Source organism: Dermacentor variabilis, chromosome 2 (genome assembly GCF_050947875.1).
Source record: "Dermacentor variabilis isolate Ectoservices chromosome 2, ASM5094787v1, whole genome shotgun sequence".
NCBI classification, from domain to species: Eukaryota; Metazoa; Arthropoda; class Arachnida; order Ixodida; family Ixodidae; genus Dermacentor; species Dermacentor variabilis.
In genome coordinates this window covers 92,569,751-92,596,263 of record NC_134569.1, presented here as the reverse complement: position 1 = coordinate 92,596,263, position 26,513 = coordinate 92,569,751, and the positions used below count along the sequence as shown (strand labels likewise).

The following is a 26,513-nucleotide window of genomic DNA, read 5'->3' as shown; positions in this document are numbered from 1 at the left end:
TCCTTCCGGCCAAACGAAGCAGGTACAATGCAGAGGCTTACCGTGTACGGCTGATACAGAAACGTACGTAGCACCGCTAAAGTTCTCTATTAACGCTACCAATAAACAAGATATGACTTAGGGAAACCTCCCAACCCCTTGAAATGTCATCACCGTCGCTACCGCTTCCGTCCGCTGCTCAGTATCCAGATATAGCGGTAACGATATATGGCGTGCGGGGTAGAGTGCCCAAGTAGGTTAACGAAAAACTGTTGGAGTGGAAGCTCCCGTAGCTTCTTACAAGGAAAGGTGAAGCCAATGCTTGCCCCTCCTTCACATGAAATAGAGCCTTGTCGGGTGATCTCCGCTTACAGATTAAGTGATTTGACTCTGTTATTGTAATGCTAGGCTAATTAGAAAATAAAAGCTGGTTGTTCTCAAATAAAATAGCCACTTCTGAATATTGTTGCAGGAAGAAAGCAGGCCTACGAGTATAAAATAATGTACATTTACAACAGAGGTATATGGCGTTCAGGCAACTGCCAGACTTCGTCTTCCTCTATAGTCTAATTCAACTTCGTCCTTCTCTTCACCGTAACAATATTGATAACGTTCTTCCCAATACAGTATGCCAGGATATTCAGATTCCCCAATAAAAGCAGTAATACAGAGATGGACATAGATAAGTATCTGTCTGGTAACATCAGCCATAATTAACCAAGGAGGTTGATTAACTCGTGGGAAGCGTGCGAAAAGCGCTTCTTGACCGTTCTTTATCCTTTATTTATAGTTTTATCGCGCCCCTCCTGTTCGGCGTCACCTTCGGGACATCGTTTCCACTCCAGCAGTTCTTCTTTAACCTCCTTCAGCGTGCCCACGGAAACAAAATGGCGAAATGCATCGTGGCGCCATAAACCGACAAGCATCTGCTTGACGGCATAACGCGATGCAGGCCGTGGTCGGCGGCATGCCTATCTCGCTCGTTACACCCTGCTTATCTCCGGAACTTGCAAAAGGCACCAACGCCGCTTTGTTCGCCTCTATCACGTACACCAGTTTGCATCGTTGGCTGCGAATGTAGAATATGTTAGTGCCAGGTCAAGAACGCTGCGGCAAGTGCCTCTCAAAGGAACGCGTACACGGCATGCGCCGACGAATCACCTCCGTCTGATTTTCCCCTCCTCCCTTCTCCTTGATTTGTCGTTGTGTACGTCCCAACTTCCTCTCGGTCAGGCGCTGCCGTGCCGTGAATCATCGGGTGTGCGCGTTCGTGGTATGCAATGGATACACCCACGCCTGTAAAGAAGTGACCCATTTTAAGTGCGTGCGCATTTCTATGCTCACCCAACGAGGAAGACCGCCCGTCCGTCCTTCCGTCCGTCCACTCCGTACGTCACGTAAAGCGATCGCTTTCGAAATAGGGCCCGCAGCAGCGAGTGAATTCACCATCGTGCTACCTCTCGCTTTAACGCGAACTGAGTGGCAAGAACACAGCGCTCGCTAAGCTATCAGCATTCGCCGCACTCTGCCCCCATCACAGATGGCTTTCAATATAGTACCCGCCATACACAGCCGCCCCCCGGGGCCTTGCCCGCGATGGAGGAAGACGGCGCGCTATACCTCACCGCTTTCCTACCTTGCGCGCCCGCGCCATACGCGGTCGCCGCAAGAGTACGGTTCATCACGGTTGATAATGGTTTGAGGCGGATGGGCAAGGCGCTAGAGAGCGATAACTGCGTATAATTATCGGAACGTCACCAGCCCACCTGGCGCAGCCACATGCAGTATAGTTTGCTTGCGTCATCAATTCACCTTGATGCCGCCGCCCGCAGCAGTTCGTGTCGCTGCAGCGCTGTCGTTTATACTATAGCTAGTCGGATCAAGTTTCAGAACATTGATAATGACACCGGGCTGCTTGGACATGAGCAAGTGACACAATGCTTACACATCAACTCCGACAGGAGTTTCTGCGTGAATTTTTTTTAATGCCTTCCACAGAACGAGGTCCCAAGATGGAAAACACTGAACTGGAGCCTCATATATAAGCTGTTTGCATACTGGTAAATTAATGGTGGCAGGAGTAAAAGTGCTATAGTTAAAAAAAGGTATATAAAAAATTTCTTCATTTTATTCGTTTCAAGTTGCTCTCAGGACCCAGGGGCAGTAAAGATAGTAGTGGGTACAGTGTGAAGAAAAATTAAGTGCCGAACAAATAAATGCAAAAATAATCGGTAATAAACTTTGATTATGGCACCTTTACAACGTTCTTTATAATACAATGTTCGCTAATTCATCACGAAATGTTCGTCGCTACTCAAGGGTTACAATAATGGCTGTAAAGTGGTTCTACTCTTGCGACAAGTGCTCCCATATATTTTGACTCGTGTCCCTAAACTGAGAAAGAAAAAATTCACTATATTACCGCTAAATCTTGCTTCGATGTCGCTAAAATTGCCCCTAAAATTTCTAAGTGAATTTTAAATAGCGTAAGCGCTTTGGAACACAATATAACATAAGCTAACATGACGCAAACCATCTACCGAAGCGTTTCGCGTTTGTCTGTAGTGTTCGTAAAGGTGAGGACTGAAGAGTACATTTATCAGCAGGGTGCATAGGTCTTTTAGTTTACTAATATATCTACTTAAGAACAAATTAGGCAATTTTGCCTTTATCTTCAGAATGTGAAACTACAAATTCAGGACGATTTAGAAAAAAAAACGGGTGTTGTGATTTTCTTAGCACGAAAGTTAAAACAGTCGGATCAAATTATTCTTGCAAATCTTGTAGTTTTCGGCTTTCGTGAAAGTGAACAAAATTATCCGAAGGTCGCTTGGTCGCGTGTTAACACGGCGACAACAGTTGCGTGCTCTTTATGTAGGTCAAGAATTACACTTCTGCACCCTCGATCCACCTTCAGGCTTCGTGCAGTATACTGAGAGTTGTCCGAAAGTCGTGAGCGAGGGAAACGGTTCGTACGGTTCCGCGGGAACGAGGCCAGCCGCTCCGATGTGTACGCCTTTTTACAGTAGGCCTGTTCTGTGCACCATGCTGCGTTGTAAATCTCCCCGCATACACTTTGTTGCAATTAGTTTTGCAGAGTCTGCAGCGCTAAGAGCTATTCAAAACGGGGTTGATAAAAATAAAAGAAAAACATTCATTTCGTGAGCCCAGTGCGCGCCCCGTGAATGGCGCCGTGTTGTTAAGCATAAGCACGATGCAAACACCGCCGATGTGAAGGCAACGGTTGCTTCATTATGGTAACAGAGGTCACGTGACGTACAGCTAATTTGAGCCTCTTACATGTAGTTTTTCAATAATATGGTGTATCCCAGAAAGCCATTTTAGAATCAACTTCTGTAACTTCGAACTCGCTAAAATGTCACCAATTCTTCGGTCATATCGCTAGAAAATTATGGGGTTCTACGTGACAATACCACGATCTGATTATGAGGCACGCCGTATCCGGAAATTTGTACCACCTGGGGCTAAAGATACTAGGGTTCTTTAATTAGCACCTAAATCTATGTGCACGGGTGTTTTCTCATTTCGCCCGCATTGAAATGCGGCCGACGTTGCCGGGATTCGATCCCACGACCTCCTCCTCCTCCTCTGCAGCAGCTGCTGCGCCGCGGCCGCCGCTGCTGCTGCTGCTGCTCAACAACAACTGTTGCTGGTATGAGTTGGAACTTTTGTGAGTGGGTTTTGAGTGCGCACTTGGGCATGAGACGCGTTGCCATGACGTTTGTTCTGTGTCTGCCCACAGAGGACAAAAAAAAATGAAAAATGAACACTTGTTTCATTTTGTGCGAGGATCTGAAAAAAAATCACACTGAAAGCCACTCAAATCTTCTTTCGAAGATAATCACAGGTGACGAAAGCTGTTGCTACGCTTATGACCCCGAAACCAAACAAGTACGAGACAAATGCGTTCGCGTGCTTATTTCGGTCTAAAACCCCGGTTTTAACTCGGCCGGCGCACACACTTCCGTAAGCATGGGCGCTATAACGTAAAACTATTGCAAACTTTTCTATTCCAATTCTGCTATCAGCCCTCCACGATTGGTCAAAAACATTTTTCGACCACCCCCACTTCACCGGTCTGTCACGCGACGTCACGAAAACCACGATACCTCCCCATCTGATATGATGTGTACGTACTGATTATGCATGATTTGACAGAAAAAAGAAAAAAACAGTTATTTCTGATTCGACCCCTTTTCGCCATTAGCCCTTGGCTATTGGTAAAAAGTTTTCAGGCTGCACCCACTTCACCTGCCTGTCACGCGACGTCACAAAACCGCACAAACTCACCGCGTCAAAGTGACGTGTACGCGATAACGATGCATTAATATGCCGAACAAAACTGAATTTTCTTCGGAATAGCCGCAGGCTGCCCCGTTCCGAAAGGAATATAAGATGGCTGCCGCCGATCGCTCAGACGCTGGCTACTCGCACCTCCCGGAGAGCATGGGTGTATTTGCGTATAATAATACTTCTTGCGTGGCCGTGTAACGTTTTCGAGCACTTTCGGCACGTTTGCCCCCTCATTCTGCCAACTCTTCTTTGCTGAGGGTCCGTTTTAGCGTCATTCTTGAGCTTCCGTTGCACGCCGCCGCGATTTTCGACCAGCCACCGCAAGCTAAGAAAGGGAGAGCCGACCAATCGTAGACGCCGGCACCACCATCTTCATCCGGTTATCGACTTTCAGTGCAGTGGCTCGGCCCCATCGAATCCCTCTCCCTTTGAGCATTCTCCTCGCCTCTTGTCAGCCAATTAGACACGACAAGCCGCTCAGTGTAGGCAATGTTATTCGTTTTTCAAGCAAACAAAAGTGACCTCCTATGAACGAGGAGAGCGTTTGATTGGTCGGTTCAGACAACCCTGCGGGTGACCGCCCGGTGCTTGCATTGGTGGTTACGCAAATTTGACGTCAGGAGATTGGAATAGAAACATATTGGAATAGTTTTACGTTATAGGGCCCCATATATGCTGACGTAACCAGGCTGAAGTTAACTGCTGAACACGGCCAGCTTGTATGCATGCACCGCAATGAAATAAATGCGTAAACAAAGGCACGCGTTTCGTGTATATTCCATTGTACAGACTTGTTGTGTCCTGCAATTCAAGGCGGATGCTGTATCGCAGAATTATGCACAGTGCTTTTTTTATATGCACCAAATTTTTTAAATTACAAAAATATAAATTACGGTCATGTGTTTGCCATCCGAGTGTACAGACTGGCGGCCTCCAGATACAGTGCAATTGCCGCACTTACGGGGGTAATTAGCCAAGTTACGGCAATTAACTTTCTAATTATCAGCAATAGGTGACTACAGCGAATGAGTACTTTGGAGCCCGTCCTCGACACTACCTATCCCAAAGATTACATTTTGAATAGCGGTATAATGTGGGAGCTACGCGAACAATTAGTTCCCTTTGGCGGGCTCCTTGAAACCGAAACTGGCTGGAAAAAGAGCGTCTGTGTCGTCGATGTCGCTGCCTCTGAGGCCTTTCGTAACGCCTCCGAGGTCGCCGCCTGTCAGGCCCGCGAACAGCTTGCGTTATCTCCTTGCTGTCTGCGGCGTTGGCCTAGCGCTTCAATGCCGGTGGGCCGCCAAATTTACTTCGTCATTCCATTGGGCGCCACGTTTCCACTTCCATCGACGAAAGGCCGTTTCAGGGGCCCAAACGAATGACGAATAAATTTGGCGGCCTGCCGGCATTCATGCGCTATAGGCCAACGCCGCAGACAGCAAGGAGATAACGCAAGCTGTTCGCGGTGGTGACTTCGAAGATGTGACGAAAGGCGGGGGGGGGGGGGGGGCGACATCGACAACACAGACGCTCTTTTTCCAGTCAGTTTCGGTTTCAAGGAACCCGCCAAGGGGAACTAATTGTTCGCATAGCTCCCACACGAACTCCGCTATTCAAATTTTGATCATTGGGATAGGTAGTGTCCAGCACGGGCCCCAAAGTACTCATTTGCTGTAGCGACCTATCGTTGATAATTACAAAGCTAATTACCATAACTTCGCTAATTACGCACGTGCTCTGTATCTAGGGGCTGCCTATCCGTGCACTCGAATGATAAGCATAACGCTACCGTGATTTATATTTTTCTCATTTTAAAAATTTGGTGCGGCTATAAAAGAAAACGCCCTGTATTTCTAAAGTGGAAAAACGTCCCGCTTTTGGCCGGACGTGTTCCTGTTTCATGGGTGCGGTCCCCATGTCCCGACGACGCAGTCGTTTGACCCGCCTTCGTGCTTCAGGGCTCCTCCCCAAACTCCCCAAACACCTGCGACACCACCTGTCGGCGCCTCGTGGTACTAAACTGCGGTGCCCTGCGTACTTTCTTGCGCTGTCACGCGAGGTCGTGGGCGAAGAACAAGGCGGGCGCCCCACGCCTCGTTCGTACGTGACATGCGCTGTCTGAGAGTTCACGCTAACCGCATTAAGCACCACAGCGCCGGTAGCTTTTATGGTCAGCGTGTTGTGCCGTTCTCTCTTTTTGCGATCAGCCACCGTCGTCAATGGCAACGTTTCACACAGGCCGTATACTATAACTCATTACGATCCACCGAAAGGTCAAGATCATCAAACTCTCGAGACTGCGTCAACCAATGGGGCCGAGATGACGTAGACTTGCAGCTTTTAAATAAAATTGAGTCAAGCAGAGTTAGTAATACTTTTGGCCTCTTTGTACAATGACGTCATTGTTCGCTCTGTTTGCAAACCACAAAAATACGCTTCAAAACTTCGGAAAAGTTTAACTAAATCTCGCGCCCAAATTTGGCGCTTTCTTATGGCAGCTCCGGGGTAATGATGTAACCGTATAGGAATTCAAGCTACGATGATGCTTGCGGAAGAGTCGGAGGAGACAGTCACCTCCTCATGGTGTCTGGAAAATTAATCGCCGTCATGGGTGCCGTTTCCTTGCGAAGATGGTTATAGCGTGTGCGGTGGCGATGTACATAAGGTTAGATTGTGTAAATTAAAGTTATTCCTGGCCTGCGGAAATTTCAGTATGCTAACCGACAAATGTGTAAAAGCGTTTATGATTAGTAATTTTCTTTTTTCTGGTTCCAATGCTGGTGTGGGCCCCCGAAAATATCAGCTTTCGTATATTTGTGAGTACGAAATTTTTAACCCGATGCGGAGCAGCAACATATATCTCTCGATAGAGCATTGGCGCGGTGGCAGAACAAGGCGGCTTCGATGCGCGAGGTTCCTACAACGACAATTGTGGATTGCTTTCGTATACAGCGCCGCTCTTATCGACACCTTCGCATCGCTCCGTGAAAGGAATTCATGCCGAGCTGAGCACACGTCTAAGCCTTGCCGCAGAAAGCTTGACCGACAAGTAGGTCGAACAAAGGCGATTTCTAATCAAGGGCTCGCCATGTTTACGCTGACGATCGCGGTAGGCGTTTTGTTTTCCGAGGGGGCAAATAAAAAAAGCGCTGCAGGAGAATTTTTCCCGCATGTTGTGTGCGTCGGAGGTCACTTCGAGGGGGCAACGCGAACAGAAAATAACTGGAATTACGCTATTTCATACGAATTGTCCTCGCCCAACTTAGTTGTTATTGCTTTTCAAATTCCCATGTATTGCCTTACTTTCTGATCGTTTACAATTATTCTTTCTGCACACGCCATGGTAAATGTACGTAGCTTCTCTTCGTGATAGCTTGTTTTCCTATCTTACGTTAAGCTAAACGGGCACTGGAGATAAATCTTATTTGATCTGTATTCGTAAATTACCCTTCTACAATGCCAAAAAAAGGCACTATTACCGTGAGAAAAGGCCTAAAAAATATCCAATAACAAAGAACTGGCGACGACGCCATATTGAAGTTCCCGCACCATGTTCGTCATGACGTCTTAGATTTGGACGCTGTCTGTTCGGGTCTAGTCAACTTTTTATTAGTAAAGATGGATTACATTGTCTTCTAAAAGTGCCAGAGACTGGACTTAACAAGTTTCAGGAGCTGTTACTGAGCGACGACGGCCCAAATACCAGAATATACTTTGAAATCCGTGACGTCACACTGACGTGCCGGAGTTGAAGGTTCAGCGCTAAATTCAAAGAACGAAACTTCGACCTTCATATTCTAATAATCAGCCGATTACTGCGAAGTAAATTACAAGTGAGCTTTCGAAAAATACTTTATCGGTATCAGCTTGCTTACTTTTTGTATTTACTGTCCCACTAAGCAAAATATTCATATAATAAAATGATGCGCACTGCTAATGGCTTGCAGGCTGGCCATGCCGCAATGTTCGATGTAGCAAACTTTACCGTTTGGAGAGACTTTTCAGTGAAAGTTTGAGTGAAAACAAATATTCACAAGGCTGGCTGGTCTGTCGCGGTAAAACAACATATATATATATATATATATATATATATATATATATATATATATATATATATATATATATATACAGTGAATTAGATTGACATATACAAGTAAGAATATTATTTGTATATTTGTGACTTATATATACAAATACAGAAAAAAGGCTCATACAGGAACGATTAATATATCATCCCACTCATTTAATGCCTTGCAAGGCATTAAATGTAAAGGGCCTTTTGAGGTGGTAAAAAATAAATAAAATGCCCGTGTGAAAGCGATCTATCTTTCTTCAGGCGCAGGATGTGTTGGGACTTGCGTGGTTACATTCTTTTTTCTATTATTATTATTATTGTTGTTGTTGTTGTTGTTGTTGTTGTTGTTGTTGTTGTTGTTGTTGTTGTTGTTGTTGTTGTTACTATTATTAAAGGAAATCGCTCAAGCGAAAAGCCGTCTCAAAATTATATCTAATTTTCTCTTCATTGCGGTTTCGAAATGGGAAGAACTCTCGAGTTGATTTGGCGGCCCAGTGTGTTAGTCATCAAACATGTGTGCAGTAAGTAACCCTCGTTACAATATTGTAAACCGAAACAGGTAATGAGCATGCCAACGGCATTGCGCACTGCCGGCCGGATTGGTAGCACTAGAACCCTTGGGCTACGTAGAGTGTTCCCTGTATATAGGCATATGCAGGGACACTACCTCGGCGAACTGCACAGATGTCCATAACTCCTTGGAACACCTCGTTTAGCTAAACTAGCCGTGTGCTGGGAAACAGCGCTCGAAATGTGGAACATGTCTAAGGGAATCCCTCAGCGCAGGATGAAGCGGCGGTACCATTGAGGTCGTCGCAACCTCCATGCTGACGAATCACTAGCACCGCACGGGAAAGACGCGCTAAGGCGCATATGGTAATGTAACACAAGCGATCCTATTGTCGCACCGGTGTCGTACCGGTAACAGGAAGCAACCTGCCTGCTGTTCCAATAACAAGCTCCAACGTGTTTCCAAAAGGTCACACAGCGGGTGCGGCCATCTTCCCGACGCCGTCCCATACTCTATGATGGATGTCGCGTCCATCGTATACCACCGTGTCTCCTGATTGTATCCTGTACGCTTTCCCAATAATTGTGCAAGCTGTCAACGGTTCATCGATACGGCATGTACATACGTCGCGTCACGCAAGCCGAATTTTAGTAAGTCGTTTCCCTACATGCAAGTGCACAGTGCCATGGACTCCTCGATCTACGCGAGCCATCTCTGCTTTTATCAACTATTTAAACCTCCCAAGGTATTCGCAGCCATAAAAGGTCCCAGCGTAGGACTTTATTCTCTTCTTATCACTCCAGAAGTGCTTCGTGAGTTACACGGGGAACGAAGTGAGAGGAAGGCGAAAACAGCGATCACTTTTCGCCTGCACTCGTCCCTGATCTAGTGCAGAAAGTCTGCGCCAACGGTCATCTGCAGAGATGGGGGCGGTGTGGTCGACCCCTTTCCAACTCCACAGCTGTCCAACCGCCACTTATACACCGATCGCTATTCCAATTGTGCTGGTGTGGACATTTTAAAGAGTGGGAATTCAATGAAAACGCACCGTTAATATTCCCGCTTGTTTTCTTGTACGGATTATTAGCAGTGATGTCCTCTCTTCAAAGTAAGGCGCGGAGTTTATGTCGCAAGGACATATCTTTAATTTCAGTCAGTGCAAAGAATGGTAAATTATCAAGCTTAATTGCTTTCGAAGTCTAGATCCTCAGCACTTCACTGGCCTGGCAGACGCCATTTGACAGTAGCGATGAGGAATAATAATAATAATAATAATAATAATAATAATAATAATAATAATAATAATAATAATAATAATAATAATAATAATAATAATAATAATAATAATAATGCGTGCGCCATCACTCAGATCTTGGGGTTGTTCTGGGCAAATAAACCTTATTTATTTATTTATTTATTTATTTATTTATTTATTTATTTATTTACTTACTTACTTATTTGTAGATACTGCAATCCCAAGTTGGGATTTTAGTAGGTTGGAGTGCAGCATGATGTACATTTGATAGGCAACAGGAAAAAAGAACAAGGAGCAATAATATATACAAAGTTCAATACAAATAATCAAAAGAAACAAATCTTGTTCATGGTGAATAAAATATGGAATTGCAATAGTAGAAATCACAGATCCAGGCGCGAGCAAAAGAGATCTAAAGAAGACAGTAAAACTGTATCATTATCTAATTTATTCCGTTCTGTAATTGCCCTTGGAAAGAAAGAATAATTAGAGCAGTTATTGCAAGTGGAAAAAGGGCGTTATTGTTAGGGATATTATTATCGACAGACGTCATACTAGCAAAGTAAATCTGCTCGATTGTTAAACGTACGTCAGTGATGCCTCATAAGCACGCGTGTCTACGTGTCTCATGGGAACGCTGAGTGTATAAAATCAACAACAGTGAACTTTCAAGGTAAGTTCACACCAGTTTCCCTACTCTCATTGACACTTCCTGCCAACCTCAAGATAGAAAAAAGGAAAGTACCAATTCCTAAGATTCCAGGATATTTCATTCCTCGCAACAGCGTCATTAGTAGAGTAATTCAGATAGAGGTCCATTCAAAACGTAATTATGCAGAAGATTGTGTGTCATTAAAGAACACAACCGTCTGTAATATGTAGTACCACTAGCTTATTACATCCCACTTACAGCCTTTCACCAATAAGTAATTTCAGCTGTCTCTTTGTTTTCTCTCGTGCGGGCCAAGCCGGCGATTGTACACGCTTAATATGAACGTGGTACAAATTATGCATAATTTGCGCCACCATTAAGCATTCAACAAAATCATTTCGGAAAACAAAATGAAGCGAATCACAAAGAATTACCTGGTCGCAGAACGTGCTCGCGGAACAGAGAAGCCCCGAGCTTTACGCTCACATTATGTTTTCATGGTCGCCTACGAAACCCGGCACCAGCTGACACGGGAAGAAAAATCGATGGACCACACACAGCGGGTCTAGCGTGCAATTAGATCGCAGTGCTCTGTTGCGTAGTGCGCGTGGAGTAGGCTGTATGGTGCTGCTGCAGCAACGTTGGCTGCAGCAAGCCCGCTTCCCACTTCCACCTCTCGTTCCGCACGTGATGAGGAAGCCGAGGAGGGCAAAATCAAGACAAATTAATAACTTGCACCAATCGATGGCCGGTGTAATACGCACAGACCGACCAACCAGTGACGATCGCGCGCGTGAAGCGCGTCAAGCAAGCGCGTGGTGACGTCAGAAACAAAACCTACAAACTAGCGGACCGTACCACCTTAAACCTCCAATCCCCAGTCACAAAAAGCCGTTGGCGTTTTCATAATTTAGTTATCCTTTTCTCCGTTAGGTGACGCTGGCAAAGTAACTAACTAAAGTTTGCGCTTAAACGCTTTTAAAAACTCAAAATAGATTATTGAACAACGTTTCAGCCAAATGAATATATGTTATTATTTTTACATATAATAACTACAATGTAGATTTCATTTTTTTATTTCAATGAAACACGAATTCACATGGAGTGGTGTAGGCAACTAGCGCTACTGGCATGACTGGACACGACTGACACTAATATTCACACACATACCAACCGGCCACGTCGCTGCCTATGTTTGTTGGTTCCAAGTGTCGTGAGCATCGGGAGCGATCGCTGCGATGAGCTGTTTCTAGCCCGTTGATGCAGTTCCTTGACCCCGGAATTGTTTGACTGCATAGCAGCCGTATTCGTCCGTTGTCCAGTGCTCAGCGGTGCGTGGCGTTGACCATCATCGGGGCTCGGAGGCCGTGGCTAAAATCTCGTCGTCGTGATGCTTGCTGCCGCGGTTTACGGCGGTACGCTCATCGCTAGTGTGGCGAGGAGGTTGACACCATGCGACGCTCTTTCCTCGCTGCTCGGCTGCTGCTGTTGGCGTCTGGTGCGAGGATAGAAATGTTGATGGCAGGTTGTTTGGCTCCTGGAGACAGCGTCAAGTGCCGAATGCTGTGGAATTAGCATCTGTGTCGGAACGTTGGGTGCACAAGCCATTCCCCTCGAGCCACAATGTTCAAACTGGGAAGCAAGAAGGACGTCAATACCGAGTACAAGTGCACCATACGCCTGCTGGACGACAGCGAAGTGTTGCAGTGTGATTTTCAGGTGAGAGTCTGCGACGAGAAGTTCACGGTTTCTCGAGTAAACTTTTACGACTACGACCAAACCCACCATGTAAACGCGTGGGCCGGGTACGTAGAAGGAGGTTAGCGAGTAGTCATTTTGCCGAAATGCTGAAAGCTTGAATGGCCCGATAGTAAATTGTTGTAAGAAAGTGTGTGGCCATTGTTCGCGATTTTAGTTTCGTGTTTTCCTTTCGCGACTTCTCGTTTCGTGTAACGAGGAATTCCATTGCGCGCGTGTTTTTCCTCTGTTCGATCCAGTACCACGTCGTTGCCTCGACTTGAAATTTCCTGACTGTACGCGTTTATTTTTCTGCCCTCACTTTTCCTCTGCAGGGATACTCTGTGGTTCACTGCAGTTGTTTTGATCGATGAATGTTTGGGTGCTATCTTCTGTTTGCGCTCTGCGTTGAGGATAAGATAGCGACCGTCTGGAGTTGCTTTAGACCGCTGTAGAAGCGCTGCTGTCAGGTTTTCTCCGGTATTCTTAACTTTAGAGGCACTCACGACCGTGAATAATTTGTCACGCGCGGCAGCGACGTCTTGCTCACGCGTGCGGTAAACCGCTTGCCTCTCACGCGCCGGAGTCAGGAAGCCAATTAGGTTTGCACGTTCACGCATAACGCGGCTTCACTCACCGCCCATTTAAAGTGTACAGTCGGCCAGAAAAGTTTACGGACCACAGGATCTGAGAAAAAGCTGAATATCTCCGCCAGTTTCGCAACGCAACCTGGTATTCAGCCTCCACTAGCACATGCCAACAACATTGTGATGTACGGTTGTACTGGCTATTGTTACAGGCTGCTCGGAAATTAAACATTTTCTGAGACACTGTGGTCCGTACACTTCTTTGGTTGACTGTACATGTATTCCTTCGTTATTCTCCCTTGGCACATACAACGTAATTGAAAAATACTGGCTCAAACTGTTATGAAAGCACTTTGCCATGAAACATATTTTGCCACTAATATTGGCCTTTTTCTTTTCACAAAATGCATGTGCATGCTAAACCGTAAGTCAGTTTTCTACTTGTCATTCATTATTTTTTCTTTTTCCTTCAGCATCTCTGCAAAGGCCAATACATACTTGACTATGTGTGCAATGCCTTGAACCTTTTGGAGAAGGACTACTTTGGCCTCAGATATGTCGATAGTCACAAGCAGCGGGTGCGTATTGTTTAATCACTCTCAAAGGCTTCAATGAATGTTATAAATCACACTACAATTTTTTTTTCTTCTACACTTCACAGCACTGGCTGGACCTCACAAAGCCGGTGATCAAGCAGGTGAAAGGTGAGCATTTGCACATGCTTGCGAAGTGCCATGCAAGCCACATGTGTGAACCTGATAGAGTAATATCCTGGTCGGACAGGCAAATTCGGTGGAACCTTTAGCAAATGTACTTCAATGCAAGAAGTGTCACTTTGGCGGCACGCTGCCAAAGTGACATTACTTGTTTGGTATTGTAGGTATTGTTTGCAAAATAACAATAAATACTTCATTATTAAGTGCAGTGTTTAGTGTGAACTGTAAACAAAGTACTTTGTTGCAACACCATTAACACAATCAAGCGTCGTGATTTAATCGTGACCCATTGTCATCATTGTGAATTATCTTGTCTTTGGCAACTCGCATGAAGGCAAGTGTTGTATATTCATATTGTTTTGTTTTATCAGTGAACTGGTGATTCCTACTTTGTTTCCTTCTATCAGAATTGGTTGCCTATTTAATATTTTGTAATTAATGTGTGCTAAATTGGAAACAACGTTTTTCTCTTCTTGTTTGGTCTTTAAAGACCACAGTATTCTTCAGGTAAAGTAAATAGAAATACCAGACAGCACAGCATCCAGGGCAAGCTGAGGAAAAATGGCAGTTTCAATTGCAGATGACTACTTATGGCTAGGTGACGCTTATAACATTTGAAATCACAAGGAAAGTACTTTCAGAGTTTATGCCGATCCTACATTGAGCATCATTTTGTTTTTGGTGTACCGCTGTCGTAGTACGCAATACAACACATCGAAGTGAGTTTGACAAATGCACTCGCTACCGAGTGCATTCTACAGCAAGTTTCACTAACTAACCTTGGCCATGTGACAGCCCATGAATGACACTAACAGGGAACTGCACTCGCGATACTAAATTTGCCTATTGGACTGGGGTATAACTGGAAAGTTAATGAGCCTAATGGGACATTCTGGAGGTGTGCTTTTGTGCACGCAAGATTAAAACGAAAGCTTAATGACTAGAGCTGCCTTGTGCACTGTGCAATTGCACTTAATTTTGTCATGATTGTAACCCAAATCCACTGTGCATTCTGTACAGTGCATATTGTTGCTGTCGTCACTGTGCAAAATTTTTACTCATTCAGGCACGCATGGTAACACATGCATGTTCATCACACTGCTGCACATTAATAAATCTTACCGATACAAATGCATAAATAGCCTTATGGAAGCGTCAGGTTACTTCGCATCTCGTGAAATGTAATGTCTGCCGCATTGTGTTTATAAATTTATTCTTCCTTGCTTACAAATGCCTGCATCACAGATAACATAATATGTAAGTAAACATTCAGGCGAAGTCTGTCGTGAAAGGTTCAAAAGAAGGCTCTGACACATCATCATCATCATCATCATCATCAGCCTAGTTACGCCCACTGCAGGGCAAAGGCCTCTCCTATACTTCTCCAACTATAGCGGCACCTAAATAATCTCACTCAAATTGCAACCATAAACGAAAAGTGGGTGCATGCAGACTTGTGATAAGTTATCTTCTGGCCGTTCTTCTAGTTTTTTACGAATTTGATCGGTGGGTCTTTGTCAATAACTTTGTTGTCATTGAAGCAATTAAAAATTTTTTAACTGCACTCTTTTGTTACCCACATGTTTGTCTGTGTATTAGGTATGAATCCCATCGTGTTCTGCTTCCGTGTCAAGTTCTATCCTCAGGACCCATTCCGGCTCAAGGAAGAAATAACGAGGTGAGCTCATAGCTACTCCAGAGGCTTTGCATCATCATTAGTATAGTTCTTATTTATCGTTACATTAGGAGATGTGTGAAATTCTGCGAGCTGTCTTCTTTCTGCACAGTGCGACGGGCAAAGCGGCCTCTCGACTTCTGGAGAAGTTGACAAGGCAATACCTTGCTTGTGGGGCCATGCTCTACAGTGAAGCTCGCTTTAAATATCTTCAGTATTTCCAGTTGTCGTGTTCTGGATATTGCTTTCCTCTTCACTCAGTCCTTGAAGAGATTTCAATAGCGCCTTCCTTTGCATGAAAATGCTTGTCATGTAATACTTCTCAGTTTTTCAAGTTGAGTGCATGTACATATTGATGTGTAGAAGAAGTAAATCCTAAAATGCCTGAACCATTTAACAAACATGGCCTAGGCTTTACACATGTTGATAGCTTCTGCAAATATTGCAAATGGTCATATTTCTCCGGTATGAGCAGCATTTCGAGTTGCACTAGTTGATTGCTCATCGACGAAGACAAAGTGAGGTGCAAAGAAGTCGCTCACATCACTATATGTGTCATCATGCCTCCCTTTGCTTTCCTCATATTCCTGCCCTTGTGCCATGAAACACCACACATCATCATTCCTTACATTCCTGCACTGTTTTCTCGTAATGACGTCCTGTATGAGTTCTTTCGCGTCATTGGCTGAAAGGTGACCATTCTTGCCAACCTATGCTAGGATGTGTAGCCAGGTTTCATCATTTAGTGCGTTTACAGTTTGTATTCTTTTCATAATTATGCATTCAGACTATGGGCAAAATAGTGTCTTGTCTTCTGGAGAAACAGGTCAAACATTACCTTGCTGATGGTAACGTCTCACCAGCTTCTCCAGAAGACAAGACACCTGCCACGTAACAATTTGTTCATTCATTTCATCCATCATTAAAATCCCTGCATTGATAAGGAGGCACTCTTTTGGAGGAAAAGAAGAAACGCCTGTGCATGCTTGTTGACCAACTCTCACTTTAGTTTCTTTGCAATTGATGCTCAGGTGGTAGTGCCTAGGAAATGCACAAGTGCTTTCTTTGAAATTTCCCTCACAAATGTTCTGTGGGTAAGAGGGAGGGGAGAAGTGACTTTAACATGTCATTTTGAAAAACCAGACACAGCTTGGTAGTGGGGGAAAGCATTCTTCTCTAAATGATCTTCAAATCTCTAAAGATATTCTTCGACACGAGCTATCACATGGTCAATTTTGGCGGGTCAACAAATATTAGGAAAGTTTTGTATGTTTTTTTTTTCCAAGAAATAACTTGGGAAGTTCGATTATTTGTAAGTCTGCATTCCATGTCATATGCAATGTCTCTCAAAGCTTTTTTTTTCTTTGACTGTTGTTCCATTCAGGTACCAGATTTTTCTTCAGCTGAGAAGAGACCTGCTTCATGGACGCCTCTATTGCCCTCCAAATGACTCTGCTTTTCTTGCCGCTTTGATCATTCAGTGTATGTACCATTAGATTTTTACTGCTCAAGGCCAATTCAGATTTCATTTTCACATAAAACACTGTCACCGGGGTTCAAGCAACATCACATTTTCAATCGTAGAAGGTTTAGTTGCAAAACATAAATAGGCATCACCTGTTAGGCTGCAGTGTTAAGATACAGGAGGACAGTGGTGCGGATTGGAGAGAAAACACGGGCAGCTGACATTCTAGTTGAGATTAAGAGAAAGAACTGAGGGGGGGGGGAGTTGAAAAAGTGATATAATGCTTAACGCAGATAACCTATGGTCTATTAAGTGTTTCCGAACGGGGGCCAAGGGAAGGGAAATGGCAGAGAATTAGGTGGTTCAATGAAATTAGAAAATATGCATGCATGGGCTGGAGTCAGCTGACACAAGACGGGGGTAATTTGAGATTTCTGGAAGAAGCCTTTGCCCTGCAGTGGGCATAAAATAGGCCTTGATGATGATTATGATGTTATTCTAAAAAAAAATATCAATTCTGTGGTTTCACGGGCTAAAACAATGATTTGATTATGAGGCCCGCTGTAGTGAGGAACTTCAGATTAATTTTGACCACCTTGGATTCTTTAATGTGCACCCAATGCATGGTACACAGGTGCTTTTTTTTTTTTTTTTTTTTTTTTTTTCATTTCACCCCCATCGAAATGCGACCGCTGTGGCTGAGACATGATCCCACGTCCTCAGGCTTAGTAACACAACACGAGAGCCACTAAGCCACCGCAGCGGGTCATGATGTTACCATAGCCTTAAAAACTCCTTTCTTTACATTTTGCTTGTCGATAGTCATGCATAAACCACATCAAACCTTGGTTGCACAATGTGGTTCTTATAATGTAGCTCTATTAAATAAAAGCTGCAAGCGTAATTTGAACTTGCAAAATAGACTAAGTTGTCTCTGTTAAATCAATGCAGAAATAAAACCTGCCGTGGTAGCTCGGTGGTTATGGAATTTTGCTGCTGAGGTCGAGGTCATGGGTTTGATTACCAGCCACTGTGACTGAATGTCGACGGAGGCAAAATGCCAAAATGCTTGTGCATTTAGATTTATGTGCATGTCAAAGAACACTAGATGGTCAAAGTTAATCCAAAGTCCTCCACCACACTGTCTCTCATAGCCTCAGAGTACTGTATATATTACTCATGTTAGGGCTGCACTCCCACTTTGGAAGGCAAAATTTTGGAAAAAAGTTCGCAACATCCCGCCGGAAAGCGAAGTTAGCTTCGTTGCCGCTAGATGCAGTAGCTTCTATTCCGTCGACGCTGCACCATTAATTCTTTGTGTGGCACATCATCTCGACTGTGTTGGCAGCGTTTTCAGTCAGATCAGTGGCATTTTGTGTCTAGAGAGGGGAACCCTGTTTGGGTCAGCTCCGGGCAGGGTTGATAGGCCGGCATCTGGGGCCATTTACTACAGCGTTATGTCATTTGAGCCTCTCTTACCCTCTGCTACTGTTGCAGAAACAATACGAACCTTTAGTGGGCCGTCATCAGCCTGATTCGTGTAAGGGCCATAGCCAGCCAAGATTCTAGGAAAATAAGTGCAGCCTTTACACGAGTATACACAGGAGCTTTGAGATGTTAAACCTCATCAATCATTGAGTACAGAAACAAAACAAATCTTGTGCAGCAAAGCTCTACAGTTTAGTGACATCACATCGTAGCAGGGGTTGCTGTGGTAATCTGTGGGGTTTCACATTCAACTATTTTTTAATGGATAAGCCTGCCTTACCACAGTGCAGTATGCTGAATGAGGTGTCTATGGACAAATGCTCATATAGTGCGTTTTGAGGAATACTTAACGCATGTCACTGGAATCCTTGGCTATGGCATTTTGCTAATGAGCGCAGGGTCGTGGGTTTGATTTCCGGCCACATCAGTCGCATTCTAGTGGTGGTAAAATGCAAAATATGCTTGTGTACTTAAAATACAGGTACATGTTAAGAGTCCCAGGTCGCTCAATTTAATCCGGAGGTGCCCACTATGGCATCCCCTATGGTCCTTGTATCGCTTTCGGACAGTAAGCCCCATCATTTGATTTTTTCTTTGAAAGCCTCCCAAAACTCTGGTGTCTTCTGCCAGCCCAGAGACATTTCAAGTTTTCAGTAAAAATGCCGCTGAAGGTTGAAGATGTTGGTGTGGTTCTTTAATGACATTGTGTGCATGTGTTGACTGGTGAATGGCTATGTATAGGTTAGTTGGGTCTTGATCATGGACGCAAAGTTGCACTGCATAATTCCAGCAAGACACACTCGAAGAAAACACAATCACACACACAAGATTGCGCACAAACTAACAGCTGTTTTATCAGGAAGCAATATTTATGTGTGTGTGTGTGTGTGTGTGTGTGTGTGTGTGCGTGCGTGCGTGCGTGCGTGTGCGTGCGTGCGTGCGTGCGCGTGTGCATGCGTGTGCGTGTGTGTGTGTGTGTGTTCACAAAAAGCAAGAAAAAAAAGAAAGAGCTGGGAAACATGCATGGTTCTTTAAAATCAATTCTGCTTACTGGTTCAGTCCAGTTTTTGGCAGTGTAATTTCCTGATCACTCAACACAACAATATGGTGATGTTTGTGCATCATGTTGTGTGTGTGATTGTGTTTTGTTTGTGTATGTTGTTAGAACTATGCAGTGTAACTTCACGTTCACGATATGTTGATTGCATAAATTATGTAACCAGTGAATATCTGCTTGAATGGTAATTCTTGCTACCGATTGAAGTGTGATGAGAAGCAGACTAGATAGGAAGAATTGTATATGTGTACCGTTCTTGAAGCCTTGCTTCATGTCATATTTTATCCTTTTTTCTCTTCTCTCTCGTACAGCTGAACTTGGAGATTATGACAGTGAGGAACATGGGGACAACTATGTCTCCGAGTTCAAACTTCTCTTGAAACAGACTCCTCGTCTGGAGGAGAAGATTGCCGAAATTCACCAGCAGCAGCTCAGGTCTGCTTGTGCTCATTGAACATTTCCCTGCTGTAGCAATAGTCTTAGCCAAGCCCTGAAAGTTTGTAGATGGAGTTAAGGCCTAATCGAAACCATGATAATACACCAGATGAGATGACAAATGTTGGCTTCTGAAGAATTGGGATGCCTCTAAAGGCTTGCTCCATTATGGTACTTTGCCATATTGCTAGACCGCATAGACATGCATTTCTATTACAGCTTTATTTTATTTATGGTTAATTTTTATTATTAAATGTTCCTTTCTTTCTCAGTTATTATTACTATTCCACAAGTACACCTTTCTTTTCCTTTTATTCTAAAGGCTTAGGTCAGTATTTGTGCTAAATATGTTTGTGTTTTTCTTTGTAAGCAAGGGTGCACTGTTTCACCGTTTTAATCTCATATATATTAAAATTTTTTTGCTGCTTTTTGTTGCTATTTCCAGTCATCTTAATGGGCCGATATGCCATTTACATTGCTCTTTATGCATTGGCACCTAAGAAAAGAATTTTTCTTTTTAATTACTAAGCTATATCCTTACAGTGCCCTAATGGATGCAGTGCCCTTTACAGTGCCATAATGCATGCAAGATGACCACGGCTGCCCCAAGAAATGTCCTCCATCAGCAGCATTTACTTTCAGGGGCCAAGTACCAGCTGTGGCAGAAGCCAACTTTTTACGCAAGGCTTGTCTCCTCGACACGTATGGTGTGGACCCTCATCCTGTCAAGGTGTGCACCTTCAGTCTTTTAAACACATTAGCATTAATCGCACACAACTTTGCCTCAATGTGTAGAGCATCCTGAAGAGGCCTTGATCTGTACAAAAACGTCTCCTAGCCAAAGCTAGGAGGACTGAAGGACTCTGGCCAGTGACCTCTGTATGCGCCCATAAGATGGCAGGCAAACCTGTGTAGACGCTCGGGTAGTTTGGAGAAGTTTCGCCATATTTACTTCAATCCAGGCCAATACTTTGACTTAAATAGTAATGTATGAAGGGTGGCAATCAGCTTAAATTTGAGAATGTGCGGTTTATGTTCGACACATTGTGCAGCGTCCAAAATTTCAGTTATTGCCATTATACATTAGTGCTAGAGGGTATGTGGCGATGTCACAGGGAAGTCTGAGTAATCGCGTAGGTTTGAAAAATCGGGGGTCTGAAAAATAGTTGGTGACTCTGTTTGACATTTTTGCTAGGAGAATATATATATCGAGGTATGTGCAAACAAAAATATGCTTCAGTAAACTGATACCATGTTCAGTCCCGCTTTTTTTATTTCGTTATAGCAAGAATTTTATTAAAGCATGACCTACCAAATTTTGTATTTACTTCGTTATATCGGTGTTCAACTGTTGTACGAGCATTATGAAAGTGCAACACCTCTAACACCCTAGACAAAGACAGTGCACTGTGTGAAGAAATCACTGAAAAGAGGCCAGCGACATCGAAGACGATGACCTGTGAACATTGCATATGCTTTGGATCAGCATCGAAAACTAATAAAAATGCATGTTCTTTCCTAGTTCAAAACCACTTTCAATTTGGCTTACGTTTGAGGAAGATTTATCTTTTATGACTCTCCCATTTTTGAGGATCGGCTTAGAATTGAGGCCAGCCTAGATTCAAGTAAATACGGTAAATTAGGTATTGCTGGAGATAACTTAAAATGGTGTTTATGCTTTAAGACAATTTTCAAATGGTCATTAAGGGCTTTCAGAGGAACTGCCGTCATGTTTACCTTACGTCAAAGCTCTCAAACTTGCAATGAGGTGAATGTCCCATCAGAAATTAAACCATTTAGCAGCTGCACAGGCATTGCACGTGCATAAGTTGCGGATACTTAAATACGACGGTTGATCCAGATATAAAGTCCCTATCAATTTAGAAATAGACAACATTGCTTATTCTCATAGGAATTTACATAATTGGAAAGATGAAATGTTGCTCTATTTTTCTACATAATTGCCATCTTTTTCTGCGTATTTTTGTAGGCAGTGCTCCAATTTCTGTATCCCAATGTCATAAAACTCCGCCGCCAACCCGTTGAGGAAGCATTTCACTTCTTTGACTTCATTGTCGCTCCAGAAGTGTTGGCCACTCAAATGTTCCTTTAACTTGGGGAACAAGTGATAATCACTAGGCACGAGGTCTGGACTGTACGGTGGGTGGGGCACGACAGTCCACCCAAAGTTTGTCAACTGTTCCTGGGTTTGACAGGAGACGTGAGGTCAGGGGTTGTCGTGAAGCAGCATTACACTGGCTGCCAGCCGTCCTCACCGGCGGTTCTGGATAGCTCACCTGAGTTTTCTTAGTGTTGCACAATAACTATTTGAGTTGAGTGTTGTCCAACGTTCCATGAAATTGATCAGCAGTATCCCATTATTATCCATATCCATTATTATCCAGCAGTATCCCGTCATGGTGTTAGACTGCTGAGCACGAGGTCGCGGGATCGGACCCCGGCCACGGCGGCCGCATTTCGATGGGGGCGAAATGCGAAAACACCCGTGTACTTAGAATTTGGTGCACGTTAAAGAACCCCAGGTGGTCGAAATTTTCGGAGTCCTCCACTAAGGCGTGCATAATCAGAAAGTGGTTTTGTCACGCAAATCCCCATTCTCCAATTTTTAATTTAACTCCTGCGGGGACGGTAGAGTATCCGTCTCCAGTGCAAAAGGACCGTGATTCAAATCCCGGTACAGCGCAATTCTCCATCGGAAAATACAAAAAAAAAAAATGTGTGTTGAGAAAATTGCACAAACAGGCCTGGAGTGTGGCCTGATCCCGGTGACCAGAACCGGTAACGCACTCTCTCACCAGAGCAGGATTGGCCACCCTGGTGCAGTACTGGGCCACAACCTCCTATATGAATACAACAATCAAACCCCGGCCCTCAGTCCCCAGCAGCCGCGAAGCAACTGACCACGGCGGCGGTCAGATCTGTGACGCTGCAGAGGGTGCTAAGAATACCTGGCTCCGGACAGGCCGCCATTGGAATCTGAACCTGGCAACGTTTAACGTTAGAACGCTATCTAGTGAGGCGAGTCTAGCAGTGTTATTGGAGGAATTAGAGGGTAGTAAATGGGATATAATAGGGCTCAGTGAGGTTAGGAGGACAAAAGAAGCATATACAGTGCTAAAAAGCGGGCATGTACTGTGTTACCGGGGCTTAGCAGAGAGACGAGAACTAGGAGTCGGATTCCTGATTAATAAGGAAATAGCTGGTAACATACAGGAATTCTATAGCATTGACGAGAGGGTGGCAGGTCTTGTTGTGAAGCTTAATAAGAGGTACAAATTGAAGGTGGTACAAGTCTATGCCCCTACATGCAGTCATGATGATCAGGAAGTCGAAAGCTTTTATGAAGACGTGGAATCGGCGATGGGTAAAGTCAAAACAAAATACACTATACTGATGGGCGACTTCAATGCCAGGGTAGGCAAGAAGCAGGCTGGAGACAAGTCAGTGGGGGAATATGGCATAGGCTCTAGGAATAGCAGAGGAGAATTATTAGTAGAGTTTGCAGAACAGAATAATATGCGGATAATGAACACCTTTTTCCGCAAGCGGGTTAGTCGAAAGTGGACGTGGCGGAGCCCGAATGGTGAGACTAGAAATGAAATCGACTTCATACTCTGCGCGAACCCTGGCATCATACAAGATGTAGACGTGCTCGGCAAGGTACGCTGCAGTGACCATAGAATGGTAAGAACTCGAATTAGCCTAGACTTGAGGAGGGAACGGAAGAAACTGGTACACAAGAAGCCAATCAATGAGTTAGCGGTAAGAGGGAAACTAGAGGAATTCCGGATCAAGCTACAGAACAGGTACTCGGCTTTAACTCAGGAAGAGGACCTTAGTGTTGCAGCAATGCACGACAATCTCATGGGCATCATTAAGGAGTGCGCAATAGAAGTCGGTGGTAACGCCGTTATACAGGAAACCAGTAAGCTATCGCAGGAGACGAAAGATCTGATCAAGAAACGCCAATGTATGAAAGCCTCTAACCCTACAGCTAGAATAGAACTGGCAGAACTTTCTAAGTTAATCAACAAGCGTAAGACAGCGGACATCAGAAACTATAATATGGATAGAATTGAACAGGCTCTCAGGAACGGAGGAAGCCTAAAAACAGTGAAGAAGAAACTAGGAATAGGCAAGAATCAGACGTGTGCGTTAAGAGACAAAGCCGGCAATATCGTTACCAATATGGATGAGATAGTTCAAGTGGCTGAGGAGTTCTATAGAGATTTATACAGTACCAGTGGTACCCACGACGATAGTGGAAGAGAGAATAGCCTAGAGGAATTCGAAATCCCACAGGTAACGCCAGAAGAAGTAAAGAAAGCCTTAGGAGCTATGCAAAGGGGGAAGGCAGCTGGGGAGGATCAGGTAACAGCAGATTTGTTGAAGGATGGTGGTCAGATTGTTCTAGAGAAACTGGCCACCCTGTATACGCAATGCCTCATAACCTCGAGCATACCGGAATCTTGGAAGAACGCTAACATAATCCTAATCCATAAGAAAGGGGACGCCAAAGACTTGAAAAATTATAGACCGATCAGCTTACTGTCCGTTGCCTACAAAGTATTTACTAAGGTAATCGCAAATAGAATCAGGAACACCTTAGACTTCTGTCAACCAAAGGACCAGGCAGGATTCCGTAAAGGCTACTCAACAATAGACCATATTCACACTATCAATCAAGTGATAGAGAAATGTGCAGAATATAACCAACCCTTATATATAGCTTTCATTGATTACGAGAAAGCGTTTGATTCAGTCGAAACCTCAGCAGTCATGGAGGCATTACGGAATCAGGGTGTAGATGAGCCATATGTAAAAATGCTGGAAGATATCTATAGCGGCTCCACAGCCACCGTAGTCCTCCACAAAGAAAGTAACAAAATCCCTATAAAGAAAGGCGTCAGACAGGGAGATACGATATCTCCAATGCTATTCACAGCATGTTTACAGGAGGTATTCAGAGGCCTGGAGTGGGAAGAATTGGGGATAAAAGTTGATGGAGAATACCTTAGCAACTTGCGATTCGCTGATGATATTGCCTTGCTTAGTAACTCAGGAGACCAATTGCAATGCATGCTCACTGACCTGGAGAGGCAAAGCAGAAGGGTGGGTCTGAAAATTAATTTGCAGAAAACTAAAGTATTGTTTAACAGTCTCGGAAGAGAACAGCAGTTTACGATAGGTAGCGAAGCACTGGAAGTGGTAAGGGAATACATCTACTTAGGGCAGGTAGTGACCACGGATCCGGATCATGAGACTGAAATAGCCAGAAGAATAAGAATGGGCTGGGGTGCGTTTGGCAGGCATTCTCAAATCATGAACAGCAGGTTGGCACTATCCCTCAAAAGGAAAGTGTATAACAGCTGTGTGTTACCAGTACCCACATATGGGGCAGAAACCTGGAGGCTTACGAAAAGGGTTCTGCTGAAATTGAGGACGACGCAACGAGCTATGGAAAGAAGAATGATGGGTGTAACGTTAAGGGATAAGAAAAGAACAGATTGGGTGAGGCAACAAACGCGGGTAAACGACATCTTAGTTGAAATCAAGAAAAAGAAATGGGCATGGGCAGGACATGTAATGAGGAGGGAAGATAACCGATGGTCATTAAGGGTTACGGACTGGATTCCAAGGGAAGGGAAGCGTAGCAGGGGGCGGCAGAAAGTTAGGTGGGCGGATGAAATTAAGATGTTTGCAGGGACAACATGGCCACAATTAGTCCATGACCGGGGTAGTTGGAGAAGTATGGGAGAGGCCTTTGCCCTGCAGTGGGCGTAACTAGGCTGATGATGATGATGATGATCCCATTATGATCCTGAAAAAACACTGGCCATGACTTTGCCAGCAGAAGGAGTTTGTTTGAACTTCTCTGTGACTGGTGACTTTGGGTGACGCCACAGTTTGGATTTTCGTTTCGTTTCGGGAGTGAAATAAAACACCCACGTTTCATCTCCCGTGCAATGGAGTCCAACAATCCTTCCTTATCTTCTTGACACTTTTGAAGAAACTGGCAAGCACAGTCAAGGTGTTTCTCCTTGTGGTCTGATGTCAATAGCCACGGTACCCATCGAGCACAACACTTGTGATACCCCAATGTTTCGGTCAAAGTTCTTTCCACTGTACTGTAAGAACTCCCAGAAAACTGAGCAACAAGTTCACGGACAGTGATCCTCCTGTTTTAAAGCACTTTGCATTGGACCATCTCAATAATCGCCTCCGAAACTGACTGTCTTCCACTCCGTTCTTCATCGTGGACTTCCCTCCGACCGGCGCTAAACTCCCTGCACCACTTTCGGACGTGTTGAACGGACGTACACTTGCCACCATACACTTCTGTCAACTGACGATGAATATCCACGGGTGGAGTCCCTTTGGCATGCAAAAAGCAAATTACGGAATGAATCTCCCACTTGGCGGGATCAACAATGGGAACCTCCATATTGGACGGCTGCTAAGACAAAAATGAGCGGTGCAGCAAAGCACGGCTGGGGGGAAATCAAGAGTGGGGGACAGCTGTGCGCCACAGTGTTGCCGTATTTC

General features: G+C 44.4%; 1 protein-coding gene across 2 annotated transcripts in view; it reads left to right on the top strand.

Moving 5' to 3' along the window:
- Frmd5 (FERM domain containing) overlaps positions 1 to 26,513 on the top strand; it is a 58,993-nt gene that overhangs the window by 3,792 nt on the left and 28,688 nt on the right. For both annotated transcript variants that reach the window (XM_075681329.1, XM_075681328.1), the window contains exons 2-8: positions 12,109 to 12,505; positions 13,584 to 13,688; positions 13,772 to 13,814; positions 15,426 to 15,504; positions 16,886 to 16,983; positions 19,823 to 19,946; positions 20,589 to 20,676. In XM_075681329.1, coding sequence (XP_075537444.1) covers positions 12,410 to 12,505; positions 13,584 to 13,688; positions 13,772 to 13,814; positions 15,426 to 15,504; positions 16,886 to 16,983; positions 19,823 to 19,946; positions 20,589 to 20,676 — 633 coding nt within the window. In that variant the 5' untranslated portion in view covers positions 12,109 to 12,409. The remainder of the gene's footprint in view (positions 1 to 12,108; positions 12,506 to 13,583; positions 13,689 to 13,771; positions 13,815 to 15,425; positions 15,505 to 16,885; positions 16,984 to 19,822; positions 19,947 to 20,588; positions 20,677 to 26,513) is intronic.